Genomic DNA, 21,454 nt, shown 5'->3' on the forward strand with positions numbered 1-21,454 from the left:
CCGGTTGCTGAACGCCACACCCTAATATTCATAAGAAAAAAAAAAAAGAAATTCACTTCCATAACTCACCTTAATGGACATTTAACTGATAAATCAATTACTAATCCAATGCAAGAAGGAACATTTTCTCTCGACATGTGCGTTTTAACGTTTTACTGTAGCCTTACCTTGGTCGTCGATGTCATCGTCAGCAACCTTATCTTTATCTTCACTGTAATCTTTCTTCTGACTGTCACCATCCTCACTTCGTGGCATGGCACTTTCAGTTGTGCCTCTTCTAAATAAGTTTGTCATTTGGCTGGCTAAACCTTCAGCTCTTAAATTTTCTTGCTTGTGTATCATGATCTTTGAACTAGCAATGTCATGTCCTGGGGATCCAGTCCCTATTCCTAGATCTCTCAGAATGTTAGAGAGCTTGTATTTGATATGTGCTTCATTTAAATCTGAACCCCCGAGAACACCTAATGGAATGTTGCTTCTTTCTTGCCTACCTGCGGCGGCCCTAACAGTCTTCACTGTAGCGTCCTGGATGTTAGGTGAGCCCGCCGCTTCATATTTCATGAGCAGCACAGTGGTGCCTGGAACAGCTGAGGGCAGAATGGGACGGCCAAGCTCACTGGGGAACATAACCTGGAATTGCCGCGGCATAGGCGTAGTTGCAGCCATCACCATAGCCATAAATAGCACAGCACGAGGGTGCGTGGGCATCATTATCTTGGCGACCTCACTTTTTTTCTAATCCTTAACACCTATGATTCAACCACCAAAAGCTAGCTTGAAAATACATATCTTATGCACTTAACACTCAGTATCATTGGTGTTGTCCTTCACTGTCCTCCATCACTGCAACTCACGCCCGCACGCCATCCCTACGCCACTCTCAGGCCGTACTAAGGTCCATCAACGACCCGAAGCAAATGAATCACTCATAGAAACGCTATATTCGGAAACGAACCACGATATGACAACCGGCACTAAGTTACTGTTTAGTTAATTATCATCTATATCCTTTGGAGACAAAGCAGCAGGGGAACAGAGGCGGGGTAGCTCCATTGTAAAGGGGTCGACTTGTGGCCGTGATGGCGCGAGTTCAAACCTGGCCCAAGGCAGTTACTTGGTGAGATTGTTGGTGCTTTATCTTCAATCCCAGCTAAGGATTGGCCACAAGCTGACATATCTACCTTAATGACCTTTGTGAAGTCGATAGGCATTAAGCCCAAGCCTTTCCTAGCAGGGGATAAAAGGGAAAAGGAATAGAGTGATGTAGAAGAAAATGAAAGTTAGAACAAGATATGTATATTTGTATGTGAGTGAAAATGACATTAAGCTATATGGAAGTGATTATGGAGGAAGTGCTTTAGTGGCAAAAGGGATAGCAAGGGATATACTTATAGAATTATGGAATCCTTAGGGTTGTTAAATAAAACAAGGCAACTCTGGAACTCCGTGCCACCTTCTGATTTCCTCCAGCCTTTGCCTTCAATATAAATTAGGTTTCAAGAGACTTAGCCTCAGATTTTGATATTTATTTCTTTAGCTATTGTGTTGCCCTGTACCACTCCTCTCTAACATAAAGTTAACAAAATTATGGATAGGTGATATATGGATATAATATATGTGTATTTCATAAAGAACTACTAGTATAGGGTTGTTGCAGCTTGCCATTTGTTCATTACATGAATGAATAAAGAAATCAGTGTAGACAACATCAATTTTATTATATTATGACATACATTTTTTTATAATTCATATGATATGACAGTGCATCAAGCATTTCTGTATCACATTATAAACATTTAATATATAATGTGTCGTTAGAACACTCAATCATTTATGTTCCCTATAAAACAGAGACAATATGAAGTGTTATGTGTTAAGCTGCTCTACACACAGGGAACGGGGGAGGGGAAGGAAAGTGAATTACAAAATTTAAGTAATTCTCTCTCTCTCTCTCTCTCTCTCTCTCTCTCTCTCTCTCTCTCTCTCTCTATTCATAGAAAAAAAGAAAAAAAACTCAGTACCGTACAATGAAACCATCAGTATCAAATCGGGCAAAGCTTCATAAAAATCATGAAAAAAGACATGCTTGATATGTTAAATCTCCTTAACCTCTACAATAACACACACACATACACACGCGAAAAAAAAAAAAAAAATGCTAATTTATGGTTTGCGTTACTTTCTTTGAATTTGTCGCAATGTATTAAAGATCAGTAATGAGGTAGACTTTTCTTTAAATCGGTCAAAGATAAAAAAAAAAATAAATAAATAAATAAATAAACGATACCGATGGAATGAGATAGTGATGGAGGGCCATGAAGGATAATTTACTTTTACTTCAGCCTATATATATATATATATATATATATATATATATATATATATATATATATATATATATATATATATATATATATATATATATATATATATATATATATATATATATATATATATATATATATATATATATATATATATATATATATATATATATATATATATATATATATATATATATATATATATATATATATATATATATATATATATATATATATATATATATATATATATATATATATATATATATATATATATATATATATATATATATATATATATATATATATATATATATATATATATATATATATATATATATATATATATATATATATATATATATATATATATATATATATATATATATATATATATATATATATATATATATATATATATATATATATATATATATATATATATATATATATATATATATATATATATATATATATATATATATATATATATATATATATATATATATATATATTTAAATATATATATATATATATATATATATATATATATATATATATATATATATATATATATATATATATATATATATATATATATATATATATATATATATATATATATATATATATATATATATATATATATATATATATATATATATATATATATATATATATATATATATATATATATATATATATATATATATATATATATATATATATATATATATATATATATATATATATATATATATATATATATATATATATATATATATATATATATATACGTATATATAAAAGCTAGTCTCACCGCCATAATTTTCAAAGCTCACAAAGATGATTAGATGAGTTCTCAAAAGTACTTCGGTTGATTATGTAGAAATCATGTTAATCTATCTCTAGAAACAAAACATTGAAATAAAAAATAAATAAAAACCTGTAACTTCAAATAGTAAGAGGCTTTTAAATAGAGTCGTGGTGCCAGACAGAAGAGTTTCAAAGGATGGTTATTTATCAGACAGACTTGAACGTTCTTACAGTAATTCAAGAGTAGTTGGGGAGAGAGGAATGGGAATACTGATAAACACTTGCCGTCTCACGGCGAAACTAAAAAGCGCACTCATCATACATTTTGTTTCCAGCCGTAAAATATAATAAACAATCTGTATAGAAAACGAATAACTATCAGATACAGGCTAAAACAACACCACCCTCATTACTACACACATCTGTTATCGGTTTCCAGGTGAGATGAAGAAAAAACTATGTACAAATTATTTACACCACAGATCAATAGTTTCTTTCCTTTGTCCAGTGGCAATCCAGGGCAGCACTTCCCCCTGTGTTACGCTGTATAGTAGGGGATCAACACACCCATCCAACGCCACGAAGGCCAGGCAAGCAAGCAGGCCGGTGGGAGGGCGGGTGTGTGGGGCGTCTCCGTGCTGAGATGGTGAGGATGGGCTGTGAGGCCCAAAAAGACGCCCTGTTTCTGTTATGTACATGGCGAGTCAAGGCAAAGCATCACAAAGACGTCCAGTGTTGTAATGGCAACAGCAACAGCAGCAGCAGCAATAATAGCAGCAGCAGCAGCAGCAGCAGTAGTAGTAGTAGTAGTAGTAGTAGTAGTAGTAGTAGTAGTAGTAGTAGTAGTAGTAGTAGTAGTAGTAAGTAGTAGTGATATTATAATGATGATAATAATAATGATAATAATAACAATGATAATAATATAATAATAATGATAATAATAACAATAATAATAATATAATAATAATAACAATAATAACAGTAATAATAATAATAATAATAATAATAATAATAATAATAATGCGAATGATAATAATAATAATAATAATAATAATAATTATAATAACACTAATAATAATGTTAATGATAATAATAATAATAATAATAATAATAATAATAATAATAATAATAATAATAATAACTATAATAACAATAATAATCCCATTCCCCAGTCAGCCAATAGAGGCAGTATGATATTTGTGGACGAGTGTCCAGTAATAATAGTTGCCATCTTTCAAAACTCGTCACCATGTCACACAAAAAACAATAAACACATCTGATCACTTAATACTATCTGACTCGTGATGCCACGTGGACATAGTTGTAAAAGGAAAAAAAAAAATATCGATTAATTCCTTCATCTATGTAATGGTGATCTCGTTTATGAATATAGTTATTATATAAAATTTGCAACATTTTCTCTCAGTGGGTGTGGTTAGCCTACTTTTTCGGGCCTTCCCTGCCCCTGCCACGCGCCTCGCAACTAGCAGGGAGGGCGGGGCGGCGGGCTTTCCTTGTGTGTATGAGCAGCGGCGGTGCTTCTCTGGGGTTCACTCTGCTGCTTCTGTTAGTATGACGCCACCGGTGGTAAGAAATTAATAAAAAAAACTTAAACTTGTATTAATATCATAACCTTGTAAGTAGGTAGTATTAAAAACCCATTATAGGCTAAATAGCTAACAGACTAACAGACAGACAAATGGAGACAGACAGACAGACAGACAAACACAGACAGACACGTGGGGAAAAGGGAATATTAATAAGCTATTATTAATATTACTGAGAGGCAACATTTCCTTACTGCTACTGGCACACGAAAGCATACACATACACCCACCCATACATACACACACACACACACACACACACACACACACACAGTTACCAACCTTCGCGACGGGCCTTTCGCGGACCGGTGTTCGCCGCTCACAACGAGATGACAACATTTTCTTTTCACCACGCCGCCAGGAGAGACTGGCTCTCTTCCTCCTACTCCAGTGACGTCATTCTGGTAGCTAATAGGTCTACGTGTATCATTCTATTATCAAATTGCATTATTTTTTATTATTCTAATTCATGCGTCACTCTTGTATTTCATTGACTAGGCGATGACAAATGTGGTGCTGTTTTTCAGTCTCTCCCTTTCTCTGTATAGATCACTACTACTATGCCCAAGATATGTTCCTCTCCTCGAACAGCATAAAACGATAAACATAATGATCCAACTCTGTGTTACATTATCGTTATTGTAAACGCTTACTATGGCAGCATGTTTCTCTTGATATGTCGGTCTGGGATTCGCCTGGTCGTGCTCCTCAGGGAACTTAGTGAAATGGCAACCAACGGGACACCAATGAGTTCGAACAAAAATCAAGATGCAGCCACCACCAAAACGACTCCTCTAAAATAAAAATGTTGGAAATGTTGAGTAGGTGACTTAATACTATTGGTATTTTTTTTTTATTTCCCTGAGGACCAGACAAGGCTACTGAATTTCAAGAGGAGAGGCGGTGACTTCTAATGGTGAGATGTACACAGTGGGAACCGTTTATTTAGATCCTACGGCACCATTCACCGCTCACCGCGACCCCTCCCTCTTCTATGCGACTCGTGATCTTGGCTTCATCAGCCAAGCATTTTTCTTCCTATTCCTCAGACAAAACCTAACACCTCTCTTGTATTCCACAGCCAAAACTTCCTTCTCATTATTCGCATATATACTCTAGTCGAAACTTTTCTTTCCTCCTTTTCTAATTTCCAAGCCCTCTTCATCCTCGCTGCCTCTCTCGATTTAGGTCCACTTGAAATAGATCCTGTTGGGGCAGGCCCTCGCTGAGCCGCACCACGTAGTCTCCTCCAGCACTGGGCACACTTTGCCTCCTCGCCGGGCGTGCTTCACAATTGTTCGGGTTCTGGTCTGCTCGCCGATGCCGCAAGTCTTGCTACATGGGGACCATCCGGACCACTCAGACACTCGGCAGTCGCGTGGAGGACCTGAGTGAGGCGGAATAGAAAAGTACCCCATAATATTAAAAACAAAGCATTCAAGTCTTACGGCACATAATAAAACACTGTCATCAACAGATTGCACTCCAAATACCAACTAGAGATTATGACACACGACTCACGTATTTTTTTGAGTCCCTTTCTGCGTCTCCTTTCCTCCCTCCTCTGCTTCCTTCGCTGTTTCCTTCTCTTCTTTCGCTGCTCTTTCTGGTAGTTTTTCACGATATCGTCTATCACCGCCATAGCGTTGCCGGACGGGATGCGGTTCTGTCCAACCTGTCCTCCCACGCTACGACCAACACCGAACTTCTCTCCTTCTTCCGCATGTGTCTCATCTTCCTCCTCACCATCTTCTTCCCCTCTTCCTCTTCCTCCGCCGCCTCCTCCTCCTTCGGCTCCTCCTTCGTCTTCTACTGAATTACTCATGATGGAGACCTGAACAGATAAAGAGAAAAATAAAAATTCACTGTCAATTCCTCTGCGTTATGTCATGAGGTTTAAGTAACTTGATGCTAATACGTAACTCGGTCAGTGTCATTTCTGGCCAAAGTGTCAGCACGCAACAATGGGTGACAGACGCTTGAGGCAGTACTTCAATTAAATGTTTACATTTTTAAACATTCAGACGTCTTATCTGTTAATTTTAACACACACACACACACACACACACACACACACACACACACACACACACACACACACACACATTCTCTCTCTCTCTCTCTAAAAGAAAACTCTTCTCCTTCACACAAAACTACATGCACTTACTACACACACACACACACACACACACACACACACACACACACACACACACACACCTTTCACTTAAAAAAAAAAAAAGTGACTCCAACACAAGTTTTGGAGTCCCTTTCTGGGGAACAGTCCTGGTCGGACTGCTCTCTCAGTATTGATCATTAATGTCTTGACACCCCCACATCAACTCTTCTTCATTAACATCTGAAACATTTGCGGCTTTAGATCTACTTCTCTACCAAACCTCATCTTCTTTCCATCACCGAAACACAGGTATCTGAGGCAACTGAGAGTAACCTCTTTTTTTGCTCTCTTCTACTTTTTCTATCCTCATTTTCGATCCAAAGCTGGATGTTGCGTCTATGTGTGCAATGACTTTACTTGCTCTCTTGCTCAAGCTCTTGAAACTTCCGAGTTTTCCACAATCTGGCTTCGACTTAAAAGTCACTCTCTAACTAGATTTCACTAAATTGATCTGTTCTGTCTATCTCTCTCCTAACTCCTCTCACTATAAGGAGGAGGTAGTAGACACCTACCGAAACGATAATTTACTCCTAGCGAACACTAGTTCTGTTCCAGACCAATTCTGGTCTGGATCAGTTCAGAAGGTGCTGGAAAACTTCCATTAAAGCTAGATGTGATCTCGCTGAAAGTTTCCCTTCGTGTCTCACAACTCAAGGGGGTAGTCACAGTCGGCCCTCTACAGACAACTCTCCTCTTTCTCACAATACTACATGTACTTCTATACACACTTCCTTCATTTAAAATAAAAAAATATGGTGACTTCTAACCCAGCCTCAGAGTTCCCTTTTGGAAAGGGGACCAGAAATGCTCCCAGGTCGAACTGCTCTTCAGGTAGCCACTCAAAATGTTTTGACACACACACACTCTCAACTTTTTCTTCATTAACTTCTGCAATATTCGCGATCTTAGATCTAATTTTCAATCAGTATAACACCATCTCTCCTCTACTAAACCTCATATTCTTTGCCTCACCGAAACACAGCTGTCTCCTCTGACTGACTATCCTCAGCCTCTTTCTCACCGCCAAAATGTTGCATCTCTTTCTATCTTTTATCACTATTTTCATGCTAACTGGTCTACTGATCTTTCTAACTGCATACCTTCCCTCATGCTGCGGCCTCGCTGCACAAGGCTTTCTTCTTTCTCTCATCCCTATTCTGTCCAACCCTCTCATACAAGAGTTAACCAGTTTTCTCAATCATTCATACCTTTCACTGGTAAACGCTGGAACTCCCTACCTACTTTTGCATTTCCATCTTCCTACGACTTGACTTCTTTTAAGAGAAAGGTGTCAAGACATTTGGCTGATTCTTTCGTATCTTTTAGGGAACCTACAGTTCCAGTAGGTATTTTTTTTTCTAACATATCTTTTGCCTTTGACAGTCTTTCCTCTTGCATAAAAAAACTGACAATAGCCCCTTTTCTGTTCCCTACTAGTTTTTCTATCCTCAGTTTCGTTCCAAAGCAGGATATTGCGTCTGTGTGCGCAATGACTTAACTTGCTCTCGTGCCCACACTCTTATATCTTCCGTGTTTTCCACCATCTGGCTTAGACTCAATACTCACTCTCTAACTAAATTTATCTGTCCTGTCTACCTCTCCCGTAACTCCTCTTGACTACAGTAAATTCTTTGATGATTTAACTTCCAAAGTGATGGTGGGTGGATTCTATCCAAGTGAAGAGTGAGTGCCCTCTATCTTCCATAGCTCAGTCCCCTTCTGTTTCTGCTGTCTTTGTCTCTCTTTCTGTCCTTTATTGAGCAGCAAGGGTTTTTACCCTCACGGTTACCAGAGTTCCTACCCAAGGCTGACCTGGCTGGTTGGAGTGGGACTTGCAACTCCTCCCTGTAAAAAAGTCCACAGTCGCTACAATAAATAGAGGTAGACATTGGGGTTGAGGCTCTAGGCGCAGGCGAGCCTCTTGCCACGACCGTGCAAACCCCTTGAGTGCCAAGGCACCAGAGAGGCTTGCCTACCTGTATGATGGATGCAGGAGAAAGCTTGCGAGACCCCTGTGTTTTGAGAGGGAAGGGAGGATCCCCTCATCCTATTTTCAGCTTTGAGGGTGCTGATGTGGTTGCAGACATTGCGCCTGCCCAGATGAGCTCAGTAGGCTGAGGGTGGATATGGTGGGACTCTGAGACAAGGAGGCCTGGCTGTGGCGAGACCAGTAGCAAGGGTTTTACTTACTATTGGTCCAGCATGAGCAATGGTCACTATGTCAAGGGGGTAGCCATAGGTGTCTCCAGCAGACTGCAGCCGTCTGTTGTAGAGGTTACTCCGGTTGATGAGCGTATAATGTGACTAAGACTAAAGCATAGTCTAGGCTTCATGTCTGTTGTTACAGTATATGCTTCTCCCGAGGTGAGTGAAACTGAAGAAGAGACATTCTACGCCAAACTCGACTTTGTACTGGACCAGTGTCCCTGTAGTGATGCACTTATTGTCTTGGGCGACTTTAATGTTGTCACTGGCACTGAGAGAGCCAGCTACGAGTTATGTGTCAGTCCCCATGGCTCTGGTACCAGGAATGACAACAGGTTTTTCTTTCTGAATCTTGAAGGATCCAGAAGGTTGAGAATTGCACGTTCTTGATATCAGAGACCAGCGCTGCACCGCTGGACTTTGCATAGCAATGCCGGAGGGATAGCGAAGGAGATCAACCATATCCTTCTTAGTACTTGTTGGAGGATCCTCCAGAACTGCAGGGTTTTTCGGAGTGCCGAGTTCTTTGTGACTGATCACAGGCTTGTTGTTGCTAAACTCAAGCTGCATGTCAAGTCCAGAAAGCCTCCAAGATGTGACCACACTGTGTTTCATCTTGAGAAACTGAAGGACTTGACATGTGACCAAGAGTATGCAGTGACAGCCTTCAATCGGTCTGGACTGCTCGACACCATCAAGGACCCAGTAGAGCTATGGGATACCTTGAAACGTGAGACTCTCGAGGCTGGCAAGGAGTGCGACCTGAGGAAGTATTATGTTGATTTTACCTGGAATGATTACTGTTTCCGTGTCAGAGACCCATCTCTGTGTGCTGAACGCATAAAACAGTTGATAGTGTCTGACATGGAGGCGTACATCCCTCACCCTTTTTCTCATCCTATACCTTCTAAACCTTGGTTTAACATAACCTATTCTCGCGCTATACATGATAGAGAGGTTGCTCACAAAAGGTACTTGAACCTTCCATCACTTGAATCTCATGCACTTTATATTTCTACCCGAAATCATGCCAAGTCTGTTTTTCAACTTACCAAACACTCCTTCATAAATAGAAAAATGCCAAAATTTTTCAAGACTTCTGGCATCTGACCAAAAATGTCTCCAATAACTTTACTTCTTCATCTCTCCTTCCATTATTTCATTCTGATGTTACAAATGCCATCACATTTCTCTCTCTCTCTAAAGCTGAACTCTTCTCTCAAACCTTTACTAACAAGTCCACCTTGGATGATTCTGGGCTTGTCCCTCCCTCTCCTCCTCCCTCTGACTATTTCATGCGTACAATTAAAGTTCTTCGTAATGATGTTTTCTATGTCCTCTCTGGTCTAAACCCTCGGAAGGCTTATGAACCTGATGGGGTCCTTCCTATTGTTCTTAAAAGCTGTGCTTCCATGCTTGCACCTTGCCTGGCCAAACTCTTTCAACTATGTCTATATACTTCTACCTTTTCTTCATGCTGGAAGTTTGCCTACATTCAGCCTGTTCATATAAAAGGAGAATGTTCTAATTAGAGATGTAACGAGGCATCGGTATCGGTATCGAAATAGGCGGTATCGGCCATTTTTTTTGGTATCAGTATCGGTATCGGTATCGGCTTATTTTATGCCGATACTTCCGATACCTAAAAGGAATTTACTACTTAGTGATATTTTCGATATAAGATATTGATGATACCAAATTAATATAATACGGCGTATTGAGTTTCCGTGGTGATTACCGTATGTCATAGAATACTGTTTTCTGGGGTAATAAGCCACAACCTCTAAATTGGACGTGTATGAAACGCGTATAGGTTGAACTCTGGCATCCTGTCACACGGTCGGTCATGAGTCATCACGCATTCTCACTGTCTCTCAGTCAGACGTTGCTCCTCCACCCACACAAAGTTCACACAGGTGAAAAGCTTATGTTTTTGAACTATAATCTAAGAATGTCAAACTTCAGATACTGAGAATCCAACAAAATGATTTGGTATATATATATATATATATATATATATATATATATATATATATATATATATATATATATATATATATATATATATATATATATATATATATATATATATATATATATATATATATATATATATATATATATATATATATATATAGTTAGGCATTTTGCATTATTGTAAATAACAGCATATTCTTATTTGATTTATAATTAACAGTGCTAGTGCTAGCCTTTTCCAAGATATCATACTGGAATAGGTGGAAGCTCGAATTATATATGTATATTAATTTTAATGCAAGTTTAATTTTTGAGTTACTTGTGTTAACCTAAGGATGTAAAAATTCCATAACTAAGAAAGTAACGATTCTGTTTTGTAATCATGTGCATTGTGTATAATTTGTTGCATATTAATTATTTAAGATCATAGCAATACACTAGAAATTTAGAATAAACTAAACTTTTTCTATTTAATTGAAAAGATTAGGTGAAAGCTCATTTTTCTGAATTGGTCTACTAATGTCTAATGAATTAATATCAAAGGATGTCAGATTTAATTAAAGAGAAACATACACAACAAAATGAGTTTCTTTTGCTAATATTTTGTGTCTGTTTTACAATTTTAATAATTTTAAAAATATTTTTGATCGCCAAAATATCGTCAATAAAATTAATAATGAAAATGCACAAGACCAAATGGTCGCTAAAGGAATAAGAAGTAAGAATTTAAAATAACTGACAAGAATCAGAAGACTGAGAAGATATTCATTCCAATTACTGAGTAATTTACCTTTGCAAATGGCTTCAAAAACCTTCTAGAATTGCTCCTATTTCACAAACGTTCTCACAAGGACTTACAGCATCCCCCAAAACAAAGCCTCCCATCTGATAACGCTCGCCGTCCACCAACTCATCCTGGTGTCCAGTGCAGTAATCACTATAAGTAGTAGTATCGGTATCGGTAATAGTATCGGTATCGGCCCAATTAGGTGGTATCGGTATCGATAACGGAATCGGTCAAAATTTTGGTATTGGTACATCTCTAGTTCTAATCCCTCAAACTACCGCCCTATAACTTTAATTTTTTGCTTATATGAAGTTTTTGAATCTATCCTTAATAGAAAAATTCTCAAACATCTGTCAATTCACAATCTTCTCTCTGATTGCCAATATGGCTTCCGTTAAGGTCGCTCTACTGGTGATCTTCTGGCTTTCCTTACTGAATTTTCTTGGTCATTCTCTTTTAGAGATTTCAGTGAAACTTTTGCTGTTACGTTAGACATATCAAAAGCTTATGATAGAGTCTGGCACAAACTATTGATTTCAAAATTGCCCTCCTATGGCTTCTATCCTTCTCTTGGCAACTTTATCTCAAGATTCCTTTCCAACCGTTCTATTGCAGCCGTGGTAGACGGCCACTGTTCTCGTAAATATATCAACAGTGGTGTTCCTCAGTGTTCTGTCCTGTTATACACTCTCTTTCTATTATTCATTAATGACCTTCTTAACAAAACTTTTTGCCCTATCCACTCCTATGCTGATGATACCGCCCTACACTTTTACAGACCTTTTCAGACAACCAACCCTTCAGGAAGTCAACAGATCACGCAAGGACGCTACAGAACACCTGACTAATGATCTTTCTAAGATTTCTGATTCGGGCAGAGAAAACTTAGTATTGTTCAATACCTCAAAAACTCAATTCCTCCATGTATCAACTCGACATAACCTTCCAGACAACTATCACCTCTTCTTCAAAGACACTCAGCTGTCCCCATCTTCTACACTGAATATCCTCGGTCTGTCCTTTACTCATTATCTAAACTGGAAATTTCACATCTCATCTCTAGGTAAAACAGCTTCTATGAAGGTAGGTATTCTGAGGCGTCTCCACCAGTTTTTTTCTCCCTTCCAATTACTAATTCTGTAGAAGGCTGTTATCCGTCCTTGTACGGAGTACTCTTCGCATGTTTGGCACATGGTTCTACTCACACAGTTTTGTTAGATAGGGTGGAATAAAAACTTTTCGTCTGATCAATTCCTCTACTCTGACTGACTGTCTTCAGCCTCTTTCTCACCGCCGAAATGTTGCATCTCTTGCCATCTTTTATCGCTATTTTCATGCTAACTGTTCTATTGATCTTGCTAACTGCATGCCTCCCCTCCTCCTGCAGCCTCGCTGCACAAGGCTTTCTTTTTCCTCTCATTTTTATTCTGTTCAATTATCTAAAGCACGAGTTAACCAATGCTCTCAAATCATTCATACTTTTTTTTTTGGTAAAGTCCGGAGCTCCCTGCCTGCTTCTGTATTTCCATCTTCCTACGACTTGATTTCTTATAAGAGGGAGGTTTCAAGACATTTGTCCCTGAATTTTGGATAACTATTATATGACCCTTAAGAAAACTGACAACCCTGTGGGCCTCTTTTCTTCTATTCTTTGTTGCTCTTGGCCAGTTGGCCTTCCTGCATAAAAAAGTCTTTGACTATTTAACTTCCAAAGTAGAGCACATTCTGTCTCTCTTTTTTTTTGCAAAGATCTCTATCCTTGGAGATCTCAATATCCACCACAAGCTTTGGCTTTCCTCTCCCTTCACTGACCATCCTGGTGAACTAACGTTCAACTTCGCTTTCTTCCATGACCTAGAGCAACTGGTGCAACACCCTACTCGTTTTCCTGATAGTCTTGGAGATACGCCAAACATTCTTGATCTTATCCTTATCTCCTCTAATCCTTCTTGTTATGCTGTTTTCCTATTTTCTCTGTTAGGCTCTTCTGATCACAATCTCATATTTGTATCTTCTCCTATTTCTCCAATCCCTCTTCAAGATCCCCTGAAGTGGAGGTGCCTCTGATCTTCCGCCTCTGCCATTTGGGGAGACCTGATGAGGTACGATTTGAACTCTTCAATCTCTCTCTCTCTCTCTCTCTCTCTCTCTCTCTCTCTCTCTCTCTCTCTCTCTCTCTCTCTCTCTCTCTCTCCCTCTCACCCTCCTAGCTGGTCCTCCTGTCCTTGGTGGCGGCAAGAAATGCACGAGGGAGTTATGGATGCCTGGCTCGGTCACTCCCGTAGGCCAAGCATGCGTGGGAACAGCGGTGGGAGTCCTTTGATTGCTCCCGTGGCGGCGATGGGCGAGGAGGTCCGAGTCGAGCTGGGTAGTGGAGCTGATAGGTGGTGACGGTGTGGTGGTGGTAAGGCTGCGAACTCCACCATACGGCACACGACTCTACAGGAGAGAGAGAGAGAGAGAGAGAGAGAGAGAGAGAGAGAGAGAGAGAGAGAGAGAGAGAGAGAGAGAGAGAGAGAGAGAGAGAGAGAGAGAGAGAGAGAGAGAGAGAGAGAGAGAGAGAGAGAGAGAGAGAGAGAGAGAGAGAGAGAGAGAGTGTTACAAACTTGGTTCTTTACTGGCATATCTAAAACGTAAACATGATTAGTGAGAAAACAAAGAAGTGGTGAAGGTTTCGGTCATGAGGTGAGCAGAAAGCAGGAGTCGGAGAAGGATGGCATAAAGCAAATCACCCGCTAATCACTATCGCCACCATCTTCACTACAAGAAAAATCATCATCATCATCATCAATAACAATAACAGGAGCAACAACAACAACAACAACAACAACAACAACAACAACAACAATAAAAATAACAGCAGCACCAGCAACAACATCAACACGGACATAAACATCACCTGTAACAACATTGAATGTAACATGAGAAAAGCTTAACTAATCTCTCACAACATAGATAACTACTTGGAGTCTTTGGTGCTTCTATGATAATAATAATAATAATAATAATAATAATAATAATAATAATAATAATAATAATAATAATAATGAAAATAGTAATACTGTTAATAATGTTCGTACTGGCGTCTTTCCAGATCACGCGGTTGTCTGAGTAAGGCACAAGGAAGGAGACAGCAGACTCAGCCATTCCTGAAGACTTTGTTACATGTAATCATTCTTCCTTGAGTGACGTATTTGTAATCTAATAGAAAAACATAGCCGCTCTTCTTGACGTCAGTGTTGAAAGACGTTAAATTGAGCCATCGCTAAGATATAAGCTCCTCTTTGTCACTAGCTTAGCGACGCCTCGCAAATCCGGAAAAAAAGAAAGAAAAAAAATGGACGGTTGGACGTCTGGCGCTGGCAGGAAAAGAAGTTTAAACTTTCGAAGAGGATATTTACCGAGTTACTCACTGAATTGTCTCGCTTAAATATCGACTGGCAACTGTGAAAGAGGGTGGGAGAAGCCCGACATCATATTATGAAAAAAAAAATAATAAATAAAAAATAAATAAACAATAAAATGACAAACTTCAGCGGATAACAATTCATCACTTCAAAACAACAAAATGGCATAAAGGGTATACTATAATGCAAAACAATGATAATAACGAAAAAAAAAAAAAATGTTTCGTGTTATAAGGAATCACGCTGTGACGCATGCGGCACGTTACAATCATTGTTTATGCAGAATTGAACACAAATGAAAGTGGCGGAGCACAATCTTATGATGCGGAAGGTGCCACAATACAGGCACGTATCGGAATCTGACTTTAAACTATAATAGAAAAACGAAGCAGATCACTATAATGGACCTAATATCGATTCCCTTCCATCACATACAAGCGTATGGATAGTGAATCAGCGCTGATGAGCAACCTGAATGACTTGAAACAACACTAACGCTGCACACTGGAGTAAATATTGATGCAGCTCAAGTAGTATCTCAAAACACATGATTGTGTATATATATAAGCAACTGCGTTCAGTCAGTGAGTCACCACGTCTCCTCTCAAGCAAGCATGCGACTCAGGAATCAAGCAACAATCACACACATTGCAAGCAACAGGTGGCACAGGCGAGAGTGACAGGTGGGTGTGGCACGGCGTTACATTAACCTGTGCACGTCATGAACGCCAACCGCACCACGCATCCAATACATGCAGGTGACACACACGGTTACGCGGGTCTGTGTTGTGACTTCTGGATACAACAGTACAGGATTTTTATCTTGTTATTTGTTCTACACGATGTTTTTGATATTTATCCCTTAAGGTTATATACACATAGAGGCAATATTCGTAGCAAAAAACATACACACACACACACACACACACACACACACACACACACACACACACACACACACACACACACACACACACACGGCTCTACTCTACACACGCATTACGCTACGGACAAGTGTCATGGCTCACGTGGCACAGGGGCAGCAAGGGATCACGGGACGAATGTGGCTTTACTTCGTTTCTACGCAAGCGCCGAAAGACTGACAACTTCGCACATTACAGGCGGATCATCGATGGTTTACCGGAAAGAGATTTAGTACATTCTCTTTACAAATTTCACTGAACAGCACAATAACGCATCAGCACCTAACATGATAAATAGCTTAGTCACCGCATATCGTACATTGTTTTCGTTTGTAATTTGTAATATATGGATCAAGTATGATATCAGCGCGTTGTGATGCAAGGATGATGCATCCAGAACAAGACTTAATGTAGTCCTTGCGTCTATATTCAAGCGGTAAAGTAGTCCGGCGCATACGTAGAAACGTGAGCAGTAGCGACGATTTGTTCCGGTGTCATGTTCGTAGCTGTCCGGCTATCCACAACTGTCCGGGCTTTATTTACAAAGGCCGGGCAACTATGAAAACCAATTCATGTTTGCAACTGACTGCTTGTTTGTAGGTATTCGGTCGGTGTTTTGAAACAGGGAGCATATTCCTTACTCTTCCATAAGAAAACCGTTTATAAATCAAATACACCTCAACATTTTGACAAGACAGTGTATACATTGTTATATTGTGTAAGAAATGTGATAATTATCGTGCTTTGAAGCACGGAGAGGCATATATTTTTTTTCATAAGAAAACCTTTCATAAATCTATTCACCAATATATTTTAAAGAAAAGTGTACACATCTTTATATTGCGTAGGTGTGGTCAAGAATCATTAAACAGCCTTTATGCAGTGACCAAAATTACCTACGTTACCGTTACACAATGATAGGTTTGTTCACTTGGTTTGAGGATTCTAGAAAAAAAAAAAACTGCAAATCTGAATTTTGTTATATATCAGGAATCAGCTAGTAGTGATTATTGTTGTATTTTGGTACAGCCTTTCTTGTAAATTACTTGGCATGCTGTCGTGGTCACCTGTGAACAACTATTTTTCAACAAATCTTTGTTGGTAAACACTGGGTTCTGAGCAAGCCCAGTGCGCGCCCAGACAGCTGTGGATAGTTGGACAGCTCCGAACACGACACCGGTAAATGAGGAAGGTAGGGGAAATATGAAAAAAAAAAAAATAACACTGATGAAGCAAAAAACTTCAAAATGCAGGTTTAGTAATGGAGGAAGGAACTAAACTACCAATAAAGTAACGCTTAAAAGAAAAGAAAAGAAAAAAAAAATCTCTGATGGGGGGAGGGGTGGCCTGTGGTCCTCGCCGCCACCGCTGCCACAACATCCCTGACCCCCAGCGCAGGTCACGCTGGCCGGTGCTCTACCTTGGCCTTGGCGGAAGGCGGACGAGCTGCCTGGGCCATCCCGACGTGCCGGCGGCCCTGGTCACGCTCAGAGACCGCCTGAAACACCAAGGTCATCACCCTTCGCGGAGATGTGTGTGTGTGTGTGTGTGTGTGTGTGTGTGTGTGTGTGTGTGTGTGTGTGTGTGTGTGTGTGTGTGTGTGTGTGTGTGTGTGTGTGTAGTTTATGTTACAAATATATGGGTCGATGAACATGTTAATAGATACATATTCTTATGTGTATTTTTTCCATTTATGTCCATATCGATATTCTACTATAGTCAAAAGAAAAAGGATTAGCAAGTGATAAGGCGAAGAATCATGAATAATTGTTGGCTGGATACTGTGTACTGCTGTATATATTCACTGTAAATAGTCTTGTTAAATACTCTGTGCCTTTATATTGTCAGCAAACAAAAATAAAAAAAGACAAACTGTCATCGCACATCATAATCAATGATCCTTTGACTAGCTGGTGGCATCCATAGAGAGATTGTGTTCAGGGACAACCATCAAAGGCGGGCAGTCAAACTGGAATGAATTTTACAGCATGGTAGAACTAAATCGTAGCTACTATGACAAGGTTACTATGCTAACTGATACTCTAGTATTGATACTCCACTTGAGGTGCCTCTCAGTCCTTTGACTAATGGTTAATACCGATACTTCGGTTTCTAGTCACCAAATGTCGGAACTGGTACTAAAATGACCACAGCATGCCTATTTCTGTTGCACAAATCTCGTGCAGTGCCCCGTAATCACCTCTCTGGTGGCTAGTATGCGCTCATTGTAACAAATAAGCCAAGCTGTCTCTCCTGTGCCCTTTATCAATCAATTTATAAGTATCTGTAGATTTTTGCTGATCGTAATTTAGAATAATATACATATGATGAGAAAATTAAGTATTCATTCTAAAATACTAAGAGGCAATGTACACAGTCCTGGTTGTGTACACTGACCTTTCAGCAGCAAATAGCAGTTGTTTATAGATTCGTGCAGATTCTAGACTAGACAAATAGTTATTTGCAAATTTGCAATGCTGTGGTAGTGGAGTGAAAATGTGCAAGAAAGAAGGCGATGAATGCAACACATAAATGTACATCGTCAATCTGGGGACTTAAACTTGACCACACACCTGCTTCAGTATTGAGGATTACGAGCTACATCCCACACAGTGCTTCACACAGCCAATTCGAGTACAAGCTACTGAAATGTCTCGCAAAAGGACGACACAAGTTGACATATTGTAAAATTAGCGTATCCATTTTGCGCACAAGCTTAGGAGACATTGATGACGAAAGTAAACCTGTTATTAGCAGATTTTGTTTGCCACTAAACTGATTTCTTACAATCCCAAACATGGTAACTGCCACCGCAACAGACACCTTACTGGTCGTATGTGAAGGACGTGTTATTGGTTGTTACTCATGTAAATCCACCATCGGAAGTTTATTCATGAAACCTTCACATAAAATAATTCCCTAATGACAAATTCTCCGAACCAATCTGATTAATTTACACACGTTACTGAGGTACGTATCATGTATATTCTACAAAACCATAGAGGTAAAATGAGATTATTAGCTGATCTTTAAATTGTCGCACGATTTTAAAGTAAACTCAACTCAGGAAGCATCGTAACTCAGGCAGCTGCACAGCGTGTCTTGTACGTTGCCTTTCTCGCCCTGCCCAGCTCTTTCCTATCTTCCTTCTGTCTTTATCCTTCCAATTTCATTTCGTTTCTTCCTAACCTTTTTCTGCGTACAGTCCTCCCACTCCTGCAATTATTGTGGTGAGAATCAGAGCAATCTTCTATACTTCTTCCCACTATGTTTTGCAGTATAATCTTAAATGCACTTATCAGCTAAATATCTAATAGGCCAGTCAAATGAGACGAGAAAATGCCCCCTTTACGGCCACGGTTTTGGCCCTCATTTTAAAAAATGGCACCTAAAAGGTTGTTTTTGTAAATATCTCGCATAATAATTGTTTTACAGGCAAAAAGTATCGAAATATAAAATATTCTATGTAAGGTTCACTACAAAAAATGTTCTATACACGTTTTTTAACTATATTACATGGTTTTAATGCTACACGCACGAGAACGTTTTTTTTTTTTTTTTTTTAAGGGCTCCAATACTTAAGTACTTACGAAAATTTTCTTCCAGATGTGTCCTTCCTCCTTTATGCTGGCTTAGGACAGAGTGAAAGTCAAATTTCAAAGAAAAAAAAGAAAGAAAAATTTCTTGTTAAAAAATCACAAGAACAATTAAAAAAAAAAATTTAGAACGAACTAGCTCCTCATTCTTTGTCACTGATTGATGAATCTGGAATGCGTAAAACCAAAAAATCTTCACTTTAAGAAACATTTTTATCTTTATGTGACATTGTGACTGAATATGTGAAGAAACACTACAAGGAGACTGCCATCATTGTCTTTGATGGGTATTCAGAAAATCTAGAAGATAAAGGTACAAAAAGATTCTGAAACGTGTTCCTCGAATGAGTTGTGCTGCCAGAAACACTATTTTTGATGAAACTATGCCAACAACAAGTCAGAGCAAATTTCTTTCAGACGAGCGAAATAAGAACAGATTTATTACAAAGCTCATCATAAAGATGACCTCTAAGAGATTTACTGTAAAACAAGCTAATAAAGATGCAGACACACTAATTGTTAATACAGCAATTGAAGAATCCTTCTAGAACTGACTCAGCAACAATGGTTGGAGATGTAGAACTTCTGGTAATCCTGACTGCATTAGCATGATTAAAAATAGCATAAACTTCATAAAACAAGGCAAAGGAGAAACAGAGAACAAACTGTACACAAAGCCTCTATGAAATATGGATCAGTCACTAAAGACAAACATTTTTTTTTGCATGTATTTAGTGGGGGTTGTACCACCTCTGCCTTTTTCAGAAAAAGGGAAACTAAAGTTTGTAAACCTCCTAGAAAAGCTTGAAGAACTTCAGGAACTTGTAGCTGTGTTTAAGAAACCAACCACATGCAGATCCTGCAAAAATTGCTGAAGCAGCAAAACCTTTCAATTTTCGGTTGTATGGGAACAAGGAATGTGAATCCCTTAGCGACTTAAATATCAATGTTTGCTAAAATCACTGAGTAAAAGTACATCTACTTTGGCTTCCTTGCCTCTCACAGACGCCGTAGCTATATTTCACTCTTTACGTACTTATCTTGAAGTTCAGAAATGGTTAGGAATTGACTTGCCACCTACAGATTGGGATTGGAACATGACTAAAAGTGGACTATCCGGGTAGCCCCGATCACCACAGATTAAGACCCTGCTCCTCTAGATCTTCTAAATACTATATCATGCAAATGTCTCAAAGGGTGTATGACAGCCACCAGCAGTTGTGATTAAAATGTTCCGTAATATGTGTGTCATTTAACTGGTTATCTTGTACCAATTCTGATCAAATTTCTTTTTATGCATGAGGGGCAACTGGGCAAGGGCAATAATAAAAAAATAATAATAATAAATAAAAAAAAAAAAAAGGCCCATTGGATTGCCCGTTGCTTAAAAGAAGTCAAGTTGTAGGAAGATGGAATTGCAGAAGCAGGCAGGGAGACGAGAAGGATTGAGGACACCACGGATGAAATGCTAGAAATCTTCGTGCCAGAAGGCATAACGCATGAAGCAGAGTAAAGATGAGCTCAGATAATTATCACAAATTATGCACTTTGGATGGATGGTTGGGTGTAGGAGTGGTAACTTCGTCAGCGAGTATTCACTGTCCATCTTAAGTTCGAATTAAAGAGCAAGGAC

The 21,454-nt window shown here is 38.7% G+C and overlaps 1 protein-coding gene across 1 annotated transcript in view; it reads right to left on the bottom strand.

The window, feature by feature from the left end:
* Positions 1-5,217: 5,217 nt before the first annotated feature.
* LOC123514720 overlaps positions 5,218-21,454 on the bottom strand; it is a 198,366-nt gene continuing 182,129 nt past the window's right edge. The window contains exons 7-10 of the mRNA XM_045272790.1: positions 17,646-17,723; positions 14,098-14,334; positions 6,269-6,581; positions 5,218-6,134 (exon numbers count right to left, since the gene is read on the bottom strand). Coding sequence (XP_045128725.1) covers positions 5,932-6,134; positions 6,269-6,581; positions 14,098-14,334; positions 17,646-17,723 — 831 coding nt within the window. The 3' untranslated portion in view covers positions 5,218-5,931. The remainder of the gene's footprint in view (positions 6,135-6,268; positions 6,582-14,097; positions 14,335-17,645; positions 17,724-21,454) is intronic.

The sequence above is a fragment of the Portunus trituberculatus genome, chromosome 38, assembly GCF_017591435.1.
Source record: "Portunus trituberculatus isolate SZX2019 chromosome 38, ASM1759143v1, whole genome shotgun sequence".
Lineage (NCBI taxonomy): Eukaryota > Metazoa > Arthropoda > Malacostraca > Decapoda > Portunidae > Portunus > Portunus trituberculatus.